Source organism: Anser cygnoides, chromosome 1 (genome assembly GCF_040182565.1).
Source record: "Anser cygnoides isolate HZ-2024a breed goose chromosome 1, Taihu_goose_T2T_genome, whole genome shotgun sequence".
Lineage (NCBI taxonomy): Eukaryota > Metazoa > Chordata > Aves > Anseriformes > Anatidae > Anser > Anser cygnoides.
The window spans coordinates 52,518,494-52,538,774 of record NC_089873.1 but is presented as its reverse complement, the minus strand read 5'-3'; the positions used below and the strand labels follow the sequence as shown (position 1 = coordinate 52,538,774).

General features: G+C 36.4%; 2 protein-coding genes across 4 annotated transcripts in view; one reads left to right on the top strand and one right to left on the bottom strand.

Moving 5' to 3' along the window:
* Positions 1-2,783: 2,783 nt before the first annotated feature.
* The window catches only part of LRRIQ1 (leucine rich repeats and IQ motif containing 1), a 129,585-nt gene continuing 112,087 nt past the window's right edge, over positions 2,784-20,281 (top strand). The window contains exon 1 of the mRNA XM_066995577.1: positions 2,784-2,920. The gene's annotated coding sequence lies outside the window, so the exon portion shown is untranslated. The remainder of the gene's footprint in view (positions 2,921-20,281) is intronic.
* Positions 5,654-19,924, bottom strand: TSPAN19 (tetraspanin 19). Of its 3 annotated transcripts, XM_013190052.3 has the most exons (10): positions 19,791-19,924; positions 18,828-18,889; positions 17,683-17,775; positions 17,517-17,589; positions 16,488-16,618; positions 15,128-15,202; positions 13,174-13,284; positions 10,397-10,540; positions 8,949-9,032; positions 5,654-7,856 (listed from the first exon to the last, which is right to left on the bottom strand). In XM_013190052.3, the coding sequence occupies exons 3-10, from the start codon at positions 17,746-17,748 to the stop codon at positions 7,785-7,787; spliced, it is 756 nt and encodes a 251-aa protein (XP_013045506.2). In that variant the 5' UTR covers positions 17,749-17,775; positions 18,828-18,889; positions 19,791-19,924; the 3' UTR covers positions 5,654-7,784. The 3 variants fall into 3 exon arrangements, with proteins under 3 accessions (XP_013045506.2, XP_047917096.2, XP_066851732.1); XM_048061139.2 differs by lacking the exon at positions 18,828-18,889 and having other exon boundaries at positions 19,791-19,881; XM_066995631.1 differs by lacking the exons at positions 10,397-10,540; positions 18,828-18,889 and having other exon boundaries at positions 19,791-19,881.

Here is a 20,281-nt window from a genome sequence, read left to right as displayed (position 1 = left end):
TTAAATTATCACAGCTGTTCTAGTCTTAACTAGTATTTAAAATATCTGGACCTGTTCCCCAAGACTTTAGTACTGGAGTAGCTTTAGCTACAGGGTTACAATAGCTTCCCACTTAGAACACAGTCATGACATTCACGGAACTGATGCTGACTTAAATTAGCTTTGGATAAGTACCAAACACTAATTAGAAATGTCCTATTGGAATTGCATATTATGTTCCCTCAGGAGCTGAGCAGTATGGTGATAAGTGGAAACAAAATAGTTTTTGTTTATTTGTTTTCAGAATATGAAATCAATATAACCACATGGAATTCACACCACTGGTTTTCTAGGATCGCTTAGTCATATAGGCACATTTGTCATTTGTGCCTCCTTACCTCATCCAGAATTCTGGGGAGAGCCTAACTTCAGTCACCACACTCCTGCTTCATTAGTACCCAGCATCTAGCTTGTACCTCTGTTTCTATGAAAATTCAAGTTCAAACTGAGCACTACAGGATGTATCCAGACCTATCTCTAAGACCCCACGAGAATCCCAGAAAAATTAGTCACTTTTGGTCTATGAGTATGACTATTACTGCTCCTATGACTAACTTTGTTTGATGTAATACTGACAGCGAATCCAGATCTTTATCTTCTATAGTGGTCTAATAACTGGATACCCCTCCATAAAAACATCCATTACAAAGGGATGAAAAACAAGTTTTCAGGTTTGTTCTCCTCAAGGAGCTTGAGCCCACAAATCTCAAGACAGCATCCTAGGCATTGCGAGTGAGAGCACTCATTGCTTTTACTGAAGCTGAAGCATTGTTCATCTAGCATTGTGGGGCAGATACAGAGAAAGAAAGAGGGAGATTATTTTTTTTGCATAAGGGTTAGAGCACTTTATGTACAGACAGACAGAACTAAAATTCAAAGCCCTGAAATTTCTATGTATTTCATACTTGACTAGCATTGTCCATGAATACATATATACATACTTACATAAAGAAATAAACAATAATAGTAATAGTAATCATCATCATCATCATCATCTAAACAGACTGCTTTTTTTTGGAGGATTATTTTTAGACTGGGCAGGGCTGGGAACTAGTTCCCAACAAAGCTGTACAGACCAGTGCCAGTGCCAGTGCAAATGCAGGGATGGAAACAAGGCAAAGAATTTGAAGACAGCAACATAGTCTCTTTAGCAGTAGTGAGCTTTTATGCCACATGAAAGAGCAATCATAGTCTGTGTTTCCTCTATTTACTGACTTGTACAGGAAAATTATGTAGTTATGATTTCCCTCTTCACTCTCCCACATTTAGGGACTTATTTTGGTGATACAACTTCTGAATTATCTGAACTACATTCACCCATTACCTTTCTGAACTTTAACAGCAACAGCCGCAGTGATTCATTTGCTGTGACGCAGTCCTGTGAAGCATACTGTCTCTGAATGCGCTTTTCTCTAAAAGTGTAGTGTCACGTGGCTCTAACCTTCTGACTTATTCAATGTATTTTAAAGTGTGGACTACGAATAAGGTATGTACATTATGGCATTATGTGAACCTTGTATTTATTTTTCCATGCTCTGTATAATCTTTTAGCTTCCTGTGTCCTCTAGTGTCCATGTATCAGCATTGCACAAATTAGCAGATAAAAAAAATACTTGTTTCCATTTTCTTATCTCAAAACATTTTAAAAAAGAACAAAAATCTTTCTATCCTATAGGTTTTATCCTCTGCTCTTTCCAACATTCTTTACCAGATGATGTATTAATAATGATATTTCTATAATTATTCTTGTAAGCACTAACAGCATCTGAGGCGGTATGGCCAATTTTACATATTACCTTCATGCACAACCATTTTATAACACAGATACATTAGGAACAATTTCAGATTCCACAGGTGACTTTATTTTGGATTTTCTGAATTCTTGACTCTATAATATTAAAATGGGATCCAATTAATCTAGTTTATCTTTTTCAAGTTGTAAACACTATAAAGTAGTGAAATGGTTCCCACTCAAGCCAGAAAAAAATATAGGTATATGACATCATTCTAGCGAATTTCAATATATAATACCTACCTAGGAAAGGTAAGATGAATTAACTCTATGGGTATGCCTTGCTTTCCACATACTCATCCAGCTTTTGCTTGGCTGAATTTACCCAGATAATCCTTGGGGGGTGTGGAGGGAAGGTTTGCATGAGTAACTTTTAAAAGTGTAACAAACCAGTGAAATGTGAATAGGTGTTTATTAGATCTGGATGGAATTCACTGTACTAGTGAAGAAACATCTTATGTGGACTGAATATAAGTATTTGTACATCTGCAGATGCCATTTCACATTTGCTGAAGTATTCTGTATTTCTGAAAATGTAGCTTTTGGAGGGAAGGAGGCACCCTGCTACCAACTTGACTTGATATCTCAGGAAGAATGCAGAGATCTATGCCATTCAAAAGATGATTGGTAAGGATCAAAGGGCACACTAAAACAGGTGATGTCATAGTAGGTATCTACCAGAGGCTTCCGGACCAAGAAGGTGAAGTCCACAAAGTCTTTCTGTAACTGGAGGAAGCCTCATGATTGCTGTCCCCTGCACTCAGGGGAACTCTAACCACCGGATGTCTGTGTAAAGGGCAATATGGTTTGGTGCTAGCAATCCAGATTTCTGGAGTGTATTGATGATACTGTTTTGATGCAAGTCAAAGAGCCGCTGCCTGTGGAGAAACCCACACAGGACCAGCTCAGGAAGGTCAGCACCCCGCAGGAGGGACCCCACACCAGAGCAGAGGAGAGAGTGACCATGAAGGAGCAGTGGAAACAAAGCACCACGGACTGACGGCAGCCCCAACTCCCAGCCCCCCCATGCCACTCAGGGCAGGGAAGAGGTGGAAGAGTTTCTCACCGCCCCAGCCCATCAAGCAATAGGTAATAAATTTTACTAATCTTCCTATGCTAAGTTTGTTTTGCCTGCAACGATAATTGTAAAGTGATCCCCATATCCTTATCTCAACCCCTGAGGTACACTTTTTCATTTATCAGGGGCTCTCAGTGGGACTAGCCTTCTAAGAAGCCCCGATTTCCCTATTTGGAATTTGTAACAGCAATCTCTCCTCCTTCTTTCACTCCAGATACTCCTATTTGAAGTGGCTGGCCTGGCTACACTTAAAACATGTTCTCAAAGCCTGTTCCTGTTAGGATTTAGGTTACGACACAGGTAGCTTTACGACACAGGTAGCTTTCCTTGCCTGCCATTTCTTCGTCTCTCTTCCTCTCATTTCCATCCTGGGCCCAACTCCTCCTGAAAGTCCCTCTATCTCCAGCCCTCTGCCTCACTACCCAGTGCACTGTGAATACCGTTTGTTTCACTCTGTACTTTTCCTTCTCATCTCCCCTCCTGGCATACATCTTCATACTACCTACACTGTTCACTCCATCCTCTGGATGCTTCTGGAGCTTTTTCTGTTTATCTGGCCAAGCTTTAATCACAAAATGAACTTTCAAGAGCTCTTGGGCTACTGGGTTCTCAGGATTCATCCCCAAGTACTTTCCCATTCTGACCCCAGGTCTCTCATATGATTTCTGTGTTGTGGGTTGTTATTACCCAGCTGAATAAGCAGATATTTCTGCTCTATTGGAATTACTGTTGGTCCAGGGGGGTGGGCGATTTGGGGGTGTTAGTTCTTTCCCATTCTTGCATAGCTGCCTGCCGAATCATTCCCCTCCTAAACATTCTTCTCCAGTGAAAAACATACTCAAGACCGACATTGCCCACCCTACCCCCCCCCCCCCCGACCCCATAATACAAATTAGGCCTTAGAAATGGATTTGACTGTTCTGCTAGTCTTATAGAGTCCTCAGTTGAGGACTTTGTTTGTTAAAAAAAAAAAAAAAAACTTCTTAAAACTCCTAACCTCTCTGCTGTTAAGGGGGGAGTTCACATAACGTATTTGCCCTTGTTGTCCCACTGGAACCTCCCTAAGAGGATACACAGTGCTAGTACTGTTATTATCAGGCAAGGTGAAATTATCAATATCTCTTCTACGTTGTTCTAATTCTTGCCAGAGCTTAAAGTGCACTCTTTCTCCAGGAACAGCGTCAATTGCAGTCCGTCTCCCCTCCTGGAGCAGCTGCTGCTGCCTCTGGTGCAATATTAGGATTATATGGAGCATAACTTGATTCCTCCTCCAAAAAAGGAATCTTATTGTTTACATAGAAATTTAAAGCCTGAATTTTCATCAGACCCATATTTGGCCAAAGTACTGAAGTTGCTTTTATTGGCTTTTTAGGCCAGACAATTACACAATATCTAACCATTTATTATATATTTTTTTAAATCTTTTTCCCTAGTTTCTGTGTTGTTTTTCCAATTCCTCATCATTGTCCCCAAAGGACTATCACAGTATCACACAGTATCACAGATTTCTAGGTTGGAAGAGACCTCAAGATCATCGAGTCCAACCTCCGACCTAACACTAAGTACTCCACTAAACCATATCGCTAAGCTCTACATCTAAACGTCTTTTAAAGACCTCCAGGGATGGTGACTCCACCACCTCCCTGGGCAGCCCATTCCAATGCTTAATAACCCTTTCGGTAAAGAAGTACTTCCTAACATCCAACCTAAAACTCCCCTGTCGCAACTTTCGCCCATTCCCCCTCGTCCTGTCACCAGGCACGTGGGAGAACAGACCAACCCCCACCTCTTTACAGCCTCCTTTAAAGTAACTGTAGAGAGCGATAAGGTCGCCCCTGAGTCTCCTCTTCTCCAGGCTGAACAAGCCCAGCTCCCTCAGCCGCTCCTCGTAAGACTTGTTCTCCAGACCCCTCACCAGCTTGGTCGCCCTTCTCTGGACTCGCTCGAGCACGTCCATGTCCTTCCTGTAGCGAGGGGCCCAAAACTGAACACAGTACTCGAGGTGCGGCCTCACCAGAGCCGAGTACAGGGGCACAATCACTTCCCTAGACCTGCTGGCCACACTGCTTCTTATGCAGGCCAGGATGCTGTTGGCCTTCTTGGCCACCTGGACACACTGCTGGCTCATATTCAGCCGACTATCAACCAATACTCCCAGGTCCCTCTCGGCCAGGCAGCTTTCCAGCCACTCATCTCCCAGCCTGTAGCTCTGCTTGGGGTTGTTGCGCCCCAGGTGCAGGACCCGGCACTTGGCCTTGTTGAACTTCATACAGACTATATTTAGGCACAATCCCGGGGTCTCCACCCCCACCCTGCTGACTCTTGGAACCCTTAATCCCCATCTCTTCCTGACATGCTGCTGTGGACTTTACCACCCACAGGGTACCACACTCCTTCACCTAGGATTAAGACAGAGGTGAGGTATACTGCCAAGCACTTACCGTGCTTGGAGTACCATATACCCAAGGGCCCAAACCCCCAAGACTCTCTTTCGCCCTTCTATCTTTCTCTTCACCCATCTCCGGCCGCACCCCTTGCGAGACTACAGAACCACAGATTGGGACTCCACACTTGCTTCACCCTAAAAGTGCATCTCATTCACACGCCACACAAGAGTCTCCCCGAACTCACCCTGAGGCAGTATACGGTAAAGTTTCCCTTACCTCGGTCCATGCACAGAATTCCCGCTCTGGGTTATCAGCAGTTATCCCTGTGCCTGTACTGTGTCTGCCTTGTGTCTGCAGTGTGTCTGTGCCATGTCTTGTAGTGTGTAGTGTGTCATGTAGTGTGTCTGTCCCAGTGCTTCACAGAGCCTGTCTTCAGATTAACAGTCTCAGTCCTTTGTCAGCCATACCAAGAGAACCCACCACCCCCAACAGGACCGCTGAAATCAGCAGGGTGCACCTTCCTGTCTGCGGTGGCAAGAACTCTTGGGTATGCAACAAGATCCTGGATGAGCCCCCAAACTGTGAGAAAAATCTCAATAATTTTCTTCAGACAGGATCTTCTGTGAAGCTATTTTATTCATGATTGCAATGGTAGGCATCCTGTAAGCAGGAGCACACAGTAAAAGTTTATCATAACCTTATATTCCCTATTACCCGACACCTGATTTCTCCCATTTCCTCATTGGCTGAGTACTACAGGTTCACAACATACTTGACACACTTCTATACCATATATGTACAATTTTATTTGACCAACCATTAATTTCTCCTTTTCTGTTTTCTTTTTTTCCTTTTTTTTTTTTTTCCTTCTTCTCTCATGACTAGAGGGCCCGTGATTTTTGTTTTCACTGATCTCACACTGCTCGTCCTGTTTTTCTTAGCTATCTTCCTTATTTTGGGGCAGTGGGACCTTCTTATCTTCTTGACATACTCTCCACTGCTATGCTACTGTCTTGCATGCACAATCACTTTTGAATATGCAAGGTTAGTGGAATTTTACACTGCAAAAACACCTTCTATTGCAAAGACACAACTTTGTTTCTCGCAATTATGTGTTTTGTTTTCATGTTGAACATTGGATGTATGGAAAAAATAAGTGAAAAATTGCTATTATTATTCTGCTCTGTATCACAGAACTATTCAAGGTAATGGGTCTACTTACCAATGAAAAAGTAGCTTCTGCTATTTTACCAGGTTATTGGGATTTTTAAATGTATTGTTTGTTACAATGAAGTCAGTTTATTTTTATATTTTAGATTTATACTTATGAACTAAAATTCAAATTTTTGATCCCAGTTTTCTGAAGTAATCTGTAAATTGCAAAATGAAGATTACTGAAAAAAAAAACCTATTTTTATTAATTTATTTGTTATTATTTAAAATCCTCCTCAGATTGTATTCTCAGACTGAATTACATCAGTAATACATTTAAAAACTCTTGATCCATCACAGACTTCAAGATAACAGATAGCTGCCATTCTTAAACTGATAAACTGAAGATTGGCATGACAGACTGATCACTCTGTTTCTTAGATTTTTACTGGTGGCAGAAAAAAAGATACAAGTTTGAAATTCAAATGCAGTTCCAAGCACATTCTTCATCTCTGAACTGACACTTTTATTTTAAGTTCTCTAAATAAGAAATTCAGTCTGTGGCAGACTCTTGGCATGCAAATTTTTTAGACTAACTTAATAAAACTTAACAAATTAATAAGCATTGGAAAATTGATTATTAAAATGGCCAACAATAATTAACCATGCTATTACCTACACTTGTAATATGCTTCCATCAGTTTTCCTCAGGATATTCCAGGTCACCTAACTGCTCAGATGATAAAAAGTGTTTTTTTAGGGTTTTAAGCTTACTCCACCTAAGCCACAGAAGCCATTTGATTAAATGAATGGTAAGAGCTATTCAGCAAGAAGGAATGATTCCTACTACAACACTTCTTGGAAAAGAACTAGTAAGGGTCAAATATATATGACTCAGTGAAATTCCCAGAAATTAAATTGCACAAGAGCCCACAACAAAATAAAGATGGATCACTAGAAAAAGTAAAGGCCTAAAGGAACATCAGCAAGACTTATTAAGTATGTTTCTTGACTGAATCCTTCTGTTTCAAGGTGCAGTATACTATACAGTACTATTTATAACACTCTCGATATTCTGGAGTCTCAGAAAACTAATATTCAGTTTTTCAGGAAGTTTTAACCACCACCTAGTACATGGCATGCTGCCACAGACTTTCGTAGCATACTGTTATATCTATAACTATGAACAATAAACAAACACATTATAGCCCAAATGTTAATATGCTATTGATTACAATACATACAGCCCAATGGACATTTTAGTGGAAGTAATTTTGTTGATGTCACAGGCATGAATCAGATCTTCTTGCACTACAGCAATGCCCAGAAGAGTTCATCATTCATCTGGCCAAATATTATTCTTTCTGATGTTTCTTAATAGCTGCATGGTTAGCTTGATCATAAATATCTAAAAAAGGAGAAAGGATGAATTAAAAATAACAAAGAAAGCGTTGATGCTTGTTCATGACTGAGTCAATCTGACTGTTGACCTGGCTCCTATGAATGACAATGCAGAAGGATATAAACGGGAATAATCAGGACATGGGCCTGAAGACACAAGCCGGATTCTCTGCGCAAGAACAGACTTGCTATGTGGCCTTGAGAAAGTCACTTAGGCCCACATCACAGAACTATCTTGGTATCTATTCAAGTGGCACATAATTTAGTTAAATGTTTCAGTATCCTATGAATCTTAGAATTACCCTCTTGAATTGACATAACAGTTCTTTCCAACCTGACAAGAAAGTGTTTTAAATTGAACTGTACATTGAAGATCATGAGATACTCATATACTGTGCTAATGAGGATTATGTGATTGTGTGTAACAAATATTTTCATCACTGATCTGGTCCACTCTATAGAATGCTTTTACTATCCACCTCTGTAGGAGGGTACTACATATGGAAGAGGTAAAATAGCTATACTTTTAATTCTTTGAGTAAAAATTAACTAATCTCATTTTCAACCCCATGATTTTAGATACTATCAAAACTTCCTTCTACCTGCTTGATGGCATTGAGCCTTCAGGGTGTCTGTGGAGTGAAGAAATTTTTGTTACCATTATTCCTTTTTACCCAATAAAATTTTCCCATTGATATGTGGGGAGAGGGGTTTCATGATTTTGTACTGTTTGTTTTAGCACATTCAAGGACTAAGCTCTGTCCAAGTACAGAAAAAAGAGGTCTTTCGTTCCATAGAATTTTTATTCTCTTAACCGTTTCCTGTCTTTGCAAAGCAGTTTGTTTTCACAAGCCAGGTCGAACATTTCATTCAACAAACTTTGGACACCTCCATCCGTGATGATGTTTGAATATGAGAGCTGGGGGGAGTGGGGTGTCAATAAACAGTGCTAGATCTTATTTCTAATTAAAATTGATGGAAAGCTTTACAAAATTTCAGACAGCATGCCAAAGCCAACTGGCACTGAACCGATTTTTACCCCCAGTAGAATTTCAATATTTTCTGATTTTTTTTTATTTTTGCTTAAAAATAATCTTACCTGTGTAATTAGCAGGCTGATATTAATTCCAGTTAAGATCAAAACATTATTTTCAAACCATGTGTCTAAATATTCTTCACATCCCTAAGTAAGAACAGATTTCAAGAAAAATCACTTCGACTTTTGAATTCCCATTGCATATTTATAAGAACATGCTGTTAGAATATATGGCATAAAACTTTCTGCAAGTTATGATGAGTTCTGATATTTACTTGCCAGAAATCAAATAAAATAGTAACGTATACTACAGAGATAGCTATAAAGTTTTTTAAATGATCTAAACTAAGCAGGTTGTTCTGAAGTAAATCTGATAATTTTCTATGGAAATGACTTAATAAAAGGGGATTTTTTTAGTGTTTTTTTTTTTTTTTGTATAACTAAGAGATTACTTTACAAATAAATGAAAGAATATGTTCAAGTTTTCAGGAACCTTTTGCATCCTGATGCAAATTTTGCAGATTACAGTCTATGCTTATTATGTTGTTTATTTTAAGAACTTATAAATTATTATATAGCATAAAATAGCTATAAATATAATAATTTTTTCTTATAAATATAATAAAATAATAATAATAACAGTAATAACAACAACAGTAATAATAATAACTATTATTATTATTATTAATGGTTCCTATACCCTATACCCTGAAATGATCTTTTAATGACAAGGAACAGTCAAAATCACAAAATTCCAAACTGATGAGTGAAGGAAGAGAAGAGATGTCATTTGGCAACATGCTTTCTATTAATTACAGTCCTGAACTGCCCATTGAATTCGTGTTTCCATTGGACAGTCCTATTAATACTGGAGAGCTTTTACAGGAGTATGTTTCTTGCTCCACATTTCTCTTATCAGGTGATAATATCTGACCATCAAAATTGGTCCCTTTGTATTAGGACATGTAAATGCTGACATGAACTGGTCTTGGGCAACACGTCTCATATTTCAATGTCTTGCTCATTTCTCTTACTGTGTCCTGAAGATGCTTTGGAAACAAATAATGCAAACAGGTGAAGTAATTGCTGTCATTCTATAAATAATGAATAATAATTACGAGTGGAAGAGGCGCTATGTACTTTTTATATATTGTCACTTTCCATTATCATTATTGATTTGTACAGCATTGATTTTTGAATGCCAGGATGCTTACTACTTCATAAACCCTTAGTAAATATCCCTGATACTGATTCTCTGATATTCACAACTTCTGTTTTCTTAAAGTATCCTTAATATAAAATTGCCTACATGACTGACACCTAATGAGTAAAAAAAAAAAAAAAAAAAAAAAAAAAGGTTTCAGTGACAAGTGACAAACTAATGAACATTACTAATATTTTCATATTTGGAAAAAGTGTTTTGAATATTTTTTTCCAAAGTCCCTCTAGTAGCAAAATGTATATTCTTCAAGACAAGTTTTTGTTTTTGTTTTTGTTTTTGTATTTCTTACCATACTGTATGTTGAATTCCCTGGGACATCGCAAAACCATTCCTTCAGACTAGACTTGGTGCATGAACATGGGATCTGAGTACTACTTTCCTTGTTTTTATTCTTTTCCCACTGTGTGACATCATATCTTCCACAGCATTCCATCTAGAATATAAGTCCTATAACTTGTAATTCCAGTACCTATAAAGTTCCTGTGTTCCTTCACATAAAGGAACTTTCACCCCAACCAGTGCCATATTTGATTTAGTTGATTGAATTAGATAGATATTTTTCCTCTATATTAAGTAGAGAGAGGCTTCTGCAAAGGATAATTCAACCTCATGTACATATAATTTGCAAAGACATGCACTGGATATCTAGAAGCTTAAGAAGGGTAGGTTCTTAAAATACAGCTTTGAAAAGAACATTCTTTTAGACACTAAAATGATTCTAGTATACATGTAAATAGAAAAAAAAATGGAAATATTAAATTTTAACAATTACCCTTAACTTTTGCAAACACTGCAATTTACAATGTTCACAGGTAATTTCAGTGCAGAAATTGTGTATAAGCAATAAGTATAGTAAGGGAAAGTTCACTGTTAAGTACAGCAAAAGAAGAAAGAAAACTAAGTTACTGGAAAAACATAATGAATGATGTTCCACGATGAATTCAATAAATACAGACATATATTATAAAACACATTAAAAAAAAATAAAATTTAAATTTAAAAAAAAAAAAAAAAAAATAAAACAAAACACTGTTTTACTCTGACCTAGGAACCTAAATAGGGACTGGAATTTGAAATGCTTTTCATTATTCCTTTCTCACTTCTAAGGTCATTTACAGAAATGAAAGGATTTGCAAAAATCCTTTGTTCTTAGCAAGAGGAGATCTTTAGAAAGTCTCCCTTTTCTAATCTGTATTTTTGTAGGAATTTCTCTCTTGTGAAAATATAGCTCACATATTAAACACTAAACATATACTGTGCACTGTTCAAAAGTGTCAGCTAACACTTCCCAAGAATATGACACAATATCAGTAAAACTAAACCAAAGCAGATCAAACTGTAAAATAGCTTGGAGAACAGAATTCTTGCCATGTAGGAAATTCTGGCAATTTTTCATTCTGAATCAGGATGAAACTTCAGAAACTTCTGTGTTGTTTTGTTGTTGTTTGTTTGTGTTTTTGTTTGTTTTGTTTTTTAATGAAAATTCTGTCATACATACAGTAATCCAAGTTGGAAGAGACCCGCAAGGATCACTGAGTCCAACTCAACTCGCATTCATTCTGCAACCATGAGAGGACTGACAGTGCAATTTTCAGCACAGGAGACTGCTGAAGAAAAATATCTCCTTGTAGTGTTTTGAAGAGTCAGTCCAGAATATTCTACATTTAAATTTTGAAAAAAAAATAGATAATTTAGCTAGAACTGTCATTTTTATATAAAAGTTTCAGTTTAAAAAATCACCCTACAATTTCAGTTTAAAAAATCAGCAGCTTAACCAGTACTTCATATTTTACGAAGAATAAGTTAAAATTTAGTTCTCTAATAATATTCTGAAGCTTTTTTTTTTTTTTTCCCTCATGCTGGAAATAAGTAACACATGACCTGGGGAAGGCAGTATTTCATTCAAAAGCGTGATTACAGTTCATCTTCATCTTGGCAGATTTGTTATCATTTTATTTGGCTTAGACATCAACAATGAAATATCTACAGGACTCTGAGAACTGCCAAAATATAAACAAGCCCACCAAGTACTTACTAGGGTATGTAGCTTTGCTGAAATCTGTGAGCCCATAACAACTCAATGAAGCTGAGCTCAAGTATGAGCCAGAATATAATCCAACTGTACCACTGACATAATGAGGTGGCCATTAATCACTACAGAAATCATGAATCCAATGAGAGAAGACTTGATTTTCAAAGAACAGATTTTAAATATACATTACAAATGCATTTATAATCTTGAGTCTAGACATACGTGCTTTGTCAGTTATCTGGAATCATAAATTATATTCAACATTTGTCAAGAACCATGTAACTCACCTCTACAGGAAGTCATATTAAGGGACTCACAGCTGATCTATAAAAATGTATTAAACCATACTAAAATGTAAAGCTGTAGTGTTTGTAACTAGAAGCTCGTGGTTCAGGATTAATTTGATGAGAGAGTAGCAGCCCGCTGGTCAAAAACTTTCTTAACAACTTCAAAAATAATTGATCCCATAAAAATGCTTTAAAGGACTTCTTCTGAAAAAGGAACCAAATTACATGCTGCCAGGCCACAGAAATGATTATGATTAACAGTTAAATGTGTGTGCTGAAAGTATTGATTTGCAAGCTAATTTGAGGCTTTAAGCATTATTTCTGAAAGGCTCACTGAAAGGAAGAGTCGCAGTAGGAGCTCTGCTTTGACCTCATAGCATTGTTACTTGCCGATGGTTCAGGTCGGCCTTCAGACATAAACAGACCAAGTGTTTTATGTTATCACACACTGCCGAAGATATTAGGAAACTCATACTTTTCTTCAGCTGCTGTAAAGTTCAGTGACCAGAACTGCTTCTGCTCCTACATACACTGACAGCCTGACAAATGGCTAATCTCATCCATGCTACTGTAACAGCAAGGAATCTGCACCCTCTTCCAACCCCCACCACATATTAGCAGCAGATCCTGAAAAAGTAATCCTTTATTAAAGGTGTGTATTTATTATAGTTGTTAAGTAAATTCTGATTGGTGATATTTTATCTGTGTGGTTTTTTGTTTGTTTGTTTGTTTGTTTTTTCTCCTTACATTGTGCTGCACAGCATTCAGAATGTTCCACTCGAGTTCCTTCTCAGCCAGACTCTTATTCCCATATTCAGAAATAACTTCATCAATTCTGGTGTTCCACTGATGATGGACCTGTTCATAAATATTTATAGCATTTGGTACATGCATATTGATGACTGTGGATGGATAGTATAATCCTTGATCTTTTATTGATATCCAGATTTCTTCAGGGTCACTTGCAAGCAGTATCATTTCAGCCAATTTGCTAAATATGATCTAAGACATGTCATAGCCATTGGACTAATAGTAAAGTTGAAAGCAGAAGGGGAAGAAAAATGAGGTGACCCAAAGTACATACACAGTGCAGGCAGACACAAGGCGACTAGCCCAAATGGAGTCAGAAAAGCCACGGAACATAGTTTAGATGCACATTAGCTGTACTGAAATAGTAAATATTGCCTATCATATTTGTTAATAAGCACAGTTCCACATAATAATAAGCAGGGGAAAAAAATGGATTTGATACCTAATGTGATGCAAACTCTGGATATGTATTGCTTTGAGGAAGGGGAGTTAGTAGCTCACGTTGGCCCTAGATCAGGAATCTTTGTACAGACTGTTAAAATATACCTTCAACGGTCATTGAAGTAGATAAGCTGATCACAAAGAGTGTGATTATACAGAGTGTAGCAGGGAATAGATGCATGTGAGAACTCCTAGACCATTGAAAGTTTTGATTACAAAACGAAATAACAACAACAACAAAAGGCTTCTCCAATTCATTCCAGTTGATACAGCCATTTAACAACAAAGTTTAAAAGCTGGCACAGTGAATGATGATGTTACTATCATTTATTATACTTCAGCAGCACTTTAATTATGGTTGAGATCTAGTGACATTACAGTTGATGTAAAATAAATTTAACTGCAATCTTTCAACCAATTTTCCTAGCACAAATAGAACTGACTCCAGACTGCATCATTCCTGACAGTTCAAATCTTTCAATATATACAAATACAATATAAATCTGGGAGGACTCTATCATTATAAATTAACATTTAATAAAGAAATCTTGATTATACATATTCACTTTGATGGAGAAAAACTAATTTATTTGTGCTGTGATGAACAGCAGTGGGATTTAGAGAAGCTTATAAAGTTTATGAGACCAGTGTCATGGGGTTTTTCTCAAACCACAGATTTTTGAATTGCAGAATAGGGAAAAGGCCTCCTGTACCTTATGAATTTGGTACAGATTCCATTCAGTACTGTGAGGAGTTCTTAAACTACTGAAATTGCTATTTACAGAAAAATGAATGACTGAACAAAGCTTTAAGGAAGTACAGTTACTAGTGATAGCAGCTATGTTTGTATTTATTATTGCTTTCTCTTGTCTAAAGCAAAGGTAAATATTCCATGTAATAGATCTCTACTTGGATATCAAAAAGGCTCAAACAATAAAATTCATAGTATTCACAGTTCATTAGTTTACTTTAAATGTCATGATACCAGTTACTCCTACTATCAATTGCAAAATAGACTATCATTATTATCCACTAGCAGACACAGATTGCCATCTGATACTTTCTCCTAAGTCTGCTAATGTCCAGGAAAGAGGGACTTTTTTGGTCATTCCTCAAAATCATAGAAAAATGTAATAATAAAAAAGCTGTCCCTGTGTCCCTGTCACTGATGATTCTACATTCCGGAACAGGAAGAGTATGTTTTGTGGAAAATCAGAAAAGGAAGAATTGGAAATGCTATTTCCATGTATTCCTTTTTACAACTATTCAACCATGCTGAATTCCTCAAATTGTTTTCCAAGTCCTCTGCTGTGCCTGCTGGACATGTAGAATGTTCAAGTTCAAACTAATAGTGATATAGAATGCAGTGAAAACTTTTTTTTTTTATAATCAATTGCAAGAAAGTATTTTGAAATTAACTGCAATCCCATGTAACAATTTGTTAACATACCACTTCTTTCTTCAGAAATACCAGCACTGGTATTGTGATCTGGGTGACAAATACCAGGACTTGAAAACACATATACTAAAAAGTAAAAATAAAAATAAATTACGGATTATGGATAAATATAATATTGAATAAGCAAACAGTGAATAAAGTATTCCAGAAGCTCCTTCATTACTATTACACAGTTTTTCCAATAAAAGATATTTTTTCCCCTGGAAGCCCTCAGAAAATGACATCATAGTTACTGCATTTTTGACTAAGTCAGGCTTCAAGTAAAGCACAACTCAGTGTTTTGGAGTTGATGACAAAGCCACAGCTTTCATGGAAGTGAAGAACAAAAGCTATTGGTAAGCAGCAAGCAGCTGTGCTCCACTGAAGAAAACACTTATTTCATTATTTCCTCTTTGAATTATCATGGTGAGACCTAAAAGTTCATGCTCAGGCAAGAACTCCTTTAAGCCAGAGGGTGCAAAACAAAACAAAAAGCTCATGGATTTTATTCATTTTCAATGAGACCAAATCCTCATCCACAGTGTTTAATTTTCAAACCCATGGAAGTTAGAAATTAGACATTTCTGACTTTATCATCATCTAATAAATTGTGAGGCAAACAGTAAATGTCTAGGGTAATAGCCAAAAGGAACAAGATTCCTGGATTCCTCTCACTGCTATGCCCATTGATACTTGTAGTGAGCACATGACTCAGTATAAAAGTTCTCTGAGTTCTCTGCTTCAGCTTTCACATAGTCTAAAAGAGGTTGTTCAAAAATTGTGACAATAAACAAATGAGGAGGGAAAAATGTAATCAAAGCGATCAGAAGAATGCATAGTTAAAATATAATTTTGCAGAAATGAAAAAGCCTTTCCCTTAGAAAGCATGCATCATATAGACATATGAAGTATACCTGCAGGTCTACAGAGGTAACAGCTGTTCCTGCTCTGTTTAAATTCTGCTTTTTAATCATACTGTCCTTTTTGATATTATAGCCACACTGCAGACACTTGTGCCTTCAACCTGCAATATTGTGGGGTAGGCTTTTCTTTACTTCTTCAGCACATCCCAGCATGTGAGCATATACTGAGAGAAAGTTACTCTAGTAAGTTCAATACCAAATTAATTTTAAAGCTCCTAGCTTAATAAATACAGAAATCTTTGCTTCAACAAAATGCAATTGTTTTTGTCACTGAAAACATTCATGCAGTGATATCAGATTTGTTCTGATTTGTTTGGAGCCAGGATTTTATCAAAAAATATCTAACAGACGATTATACAAACACTAGAAAACATCAAGACAGGATCACACAGGTTTCACTCACATTTTCACATATTTTACTAGAAAGTTAGAGTCTGACTTTCACTTACTGTAACTAGTAGACTTTTGATTTCCTGAACACTTCCAAGGAATCCCATGGCTGATGTAAAAGTAATAAGAGATCCAGCTCCAAGTAATATAAAAGAAATACATGACACTGGTTGGTTCTCACCTGAAGAAACTGTAACACAGTGCATTCACATTGTCAATTCATTTTATTCAATACTTCCACTTACAAAACTTACTCCAGAAAAAAACAATAAACTTTTACAATTCCATTACTGAAAAAATGGAACTGGCCATAATGAGATCAGAGAACAATTAAAAGTTATATATGTTATAGTTTTAGTTACAGTTTTTGTTCACCAAAAATTATTATGACGTGCAAATCCTGTGTGGACATAGAATTTTCATTTAATTGACTCCAATTCATTGTTATCCTCCTTCTTTGCACCTGGCCACTTTCCCCTTTCCATTTTACTGGGTTTTGTATAGATATAGAAAGTAGCAGGTGTTCTCATTGCTCCCATCTCAAATGCTTCATCTCACAGTTTCCTCACTGGATGGGTGCGCTGGTGCTCCTTGGCAGAATCAAGAAAGACAGCTCCTTAAGAGGACAGCTATTGTCACGTGGCTCAAAACTTACTTCTCTGTGAAATAATTTGATAGATGCTCTGGGAAAACGGAGAGCACAAGTGCCAACTGGTGTTTATTCCAGCCAAATACCCACTTAAATAATATTGCCAAATGCTGGCCAAATGCATTCTGATAAATTATATATAGAAAAGATCAATAGAGCTGATTTATATTTCAGTGATTCTTCTACAAGCCATACACCAAGTGAGATAAATAAATTGTACAAATTGTACTCATATATAAATTGTAGATGTACAGATACATGCTGTAGTTTCTCCTATTTTAATAATCATATTATCTAATAGTGGAAAATATACACAACAGAATAAATAAACTATGCATTTCAATTCAACACTGCCACCTTGTGAAAAAAATAAAAGTCACTGTTTTTGTTGATGTATCTTACAATTGTTTGAAATTAAAAAAAAAAAAATTATACTCACACAACACACTGAATAAATTGTTTCTGTCAAATAAAAGCCACAAGCCAAACATCAAAAGCATAATACCCAGAGCCTGGGGAAAAAAAAAAAAAAGGATTACTTTTTTTAATTCAAACCATTTTTAAATAATTAATTTGAAGTTGCTAAATAAGAAAAAAAAACTTACCAAGAAAATTCCATTGAAGACATTTAAGTAATATTTCCATGCTAATACTTTATTTCTTGTTTTCATTCTTCTGTTTTCTGTTTTGAATTGTAGCTGAAAATATAATCATATATTCAGTCAATATGAAACATATAACTAAGCCTATCGATTACTAGGGGATTTATTTCCTCCAGATACTGTTTTAGAAATTTAAACAGTCACCTGATATATTGAACAAAAAATGGAAGGATCAGCAGAAGCATCAACATGGTATCTGGTCTCAATTGCCTCTAATGTTATATTGTACACTTTTTTAAAAAACATTTTTATTAACTATTGAAGACATTTGGAGGCAGCATGTATATAGAAAGCATTATTAAAGTATATTGAAGAGCAGGCAAGATTTACAAAGGTTGTCATACACTTGTCCCAGAACTGCTGAATACACTATTAACTATTATATAGTTAACTATTTATTAATGATACTAAGCAAAATTAAGACGGTGAAGCAGTAAAAATATAAGCTCCCTTCATCTACGCATCTTGATTCAAATTTTGTTGAAAACAGCTGATAAAGTCTAATGATTTCAGTAAGATCCAGCACACGGTTCTAGCAAAGACCTGAGACCTGTCAAACAATGTAACCAACTCTTGTGTCCTAACTCCAGAGTATGATTTTCCCTTTGAAGTGAATCTCTCAGTCATCCCCACTTACTTCTTATCACGTAAAATGTAATGGGATGTGAAAAGTTGAATTTCTTTCAAAGGAAATCAAGAGATGAACTCTGTCATCAGTAGGATATGGGCACTCAGTGGAAGGACAAGCCTAGACCCTGACCATAGCAACCTGCCTTGAAATACTTGTAAAATGTACATCAGGACCTGTGTACCAACTGTATCACTCTACTGATTAGATTAGTATGCTGCTGCACTTGCAAACATAGACAAAGCCTTAGGGAAGCCACATAAGCATTGATGTTTTCAGCATATTCCAGGATAGTTGAGCAGAAAAACCCTCAGCACTGTAAAGTCCCTGATGCTAGACTTCTTTTTCTAAATATCATCATTATTATTATCATTATTGGATAACATATATTATGGGTCTATCAAGACTCTTGCACTGAGAGTGAAACTCATACATTTGCCCCCCACCAGTTCCTTTTCACCTGTCTTGTATCTTCTGTAAATATACTCCAGCATTCTGGTCTGCCTGGCTTGGTGATAGAAGCTGAAAAGAGCCAAAGAGTGGTGTTAAGAGATGGCTTCTGCAATGGCAGCCCACTGGGACTGTCCTGCTTCTCTCACTTGTAAGGTAGACAGGCACACAAACATGCACAGACTCGTGTGCATAACCAGCATGTGCATCCTCTTTGGAAAGTATTTTCTAATCCAAAGGGATGTGTTTAAAATGAATTTTGCAAGTTCTCGTCTTTTGTCTGAATTGCTACAGATTGATTACTGTTTGATTGTAAAATCAAAGAAAATGATACAGATGAAGCTTTTATGGTCAAAAACTATCTTACATTATTACTAACGTTACACACAAAATGTTATATACATATCAAATTTGTTGATTAGAATAAAAGATTCAGCAAACACCATCTTTTCTTTTCTTGGCAAGATTCTCATTGCCTGGATTATAAAAATTTAGTTGCTGAATCACAAAACAAAGAAATATAAAAGTTTCTCAAACCAGCTTCACATTGGGCTTGGGTCTATAATGCACCATGTAAACTTACAAACAATATTAGACAAATTAGGTAAATGTTTTTTGCATTTTCCCTGGAGAAGATCCACTGCTTTTAAGAACAATTAAATTTCATAAGAATTTTCAAAGCTGGAAGTGTTGAAACATTGTTTTGGTGCACAGTTCTAATAAAAATAAATAAATAAATAAAAAGGAAAGTAAAAAAAGGTTACAAATTGAATGTGAAAACAGGTATCTGAAATTGTTCTGTTGTAATGATTATGTGATTGCAATTCTTTATTTTGAGGTACCTTAACAGTAATTCAATTTCTCTTAAATCATTTATCTGGAAAATATAAATATTATTTTTATAAAATGATATATACTTCACATTCAGTGGCTACAAGAAAATCCTTACCACCTCTGAATATTTCTGTCTTACCTTTGAGAGCACAATTTCATAATGATATGTTTCTTCCTTACTTATGTGCATTTTAACCACATATTTACACTATGGAAGTTTTCTTCTGTTGATCATCCACTACTTCCTGGTTACAGAAGGCAGGCCTACAGAAACTTCTTTTTTTGTTGGTAAAGTTGTTGGCCAAATGCAGGACACAGTGTTTTGTGGTTCAGTCACCATGATCACAACAGAACTCACATTACAAAACAAGTATCAAATGTGCATTCAACTGACTGCTTGAAAATTTTTTTAACATGACCATACTGAGAATTTTACTGGTTTACATGATTCTGCAAAGAATCAGACATCGCGGCGTGGATTTCAAATGGATGAGTTTTCATAGCTTTAAGATTTGAATATCATACTGATCCGTAACACTGGTAAGAAAAAGTTAAATAGATGCCCTTGAATCCAGTATCTTGAGTTTAACAGACATAGGTCTTTCAGAAAGGTACTCAGTCTCTTTTAAA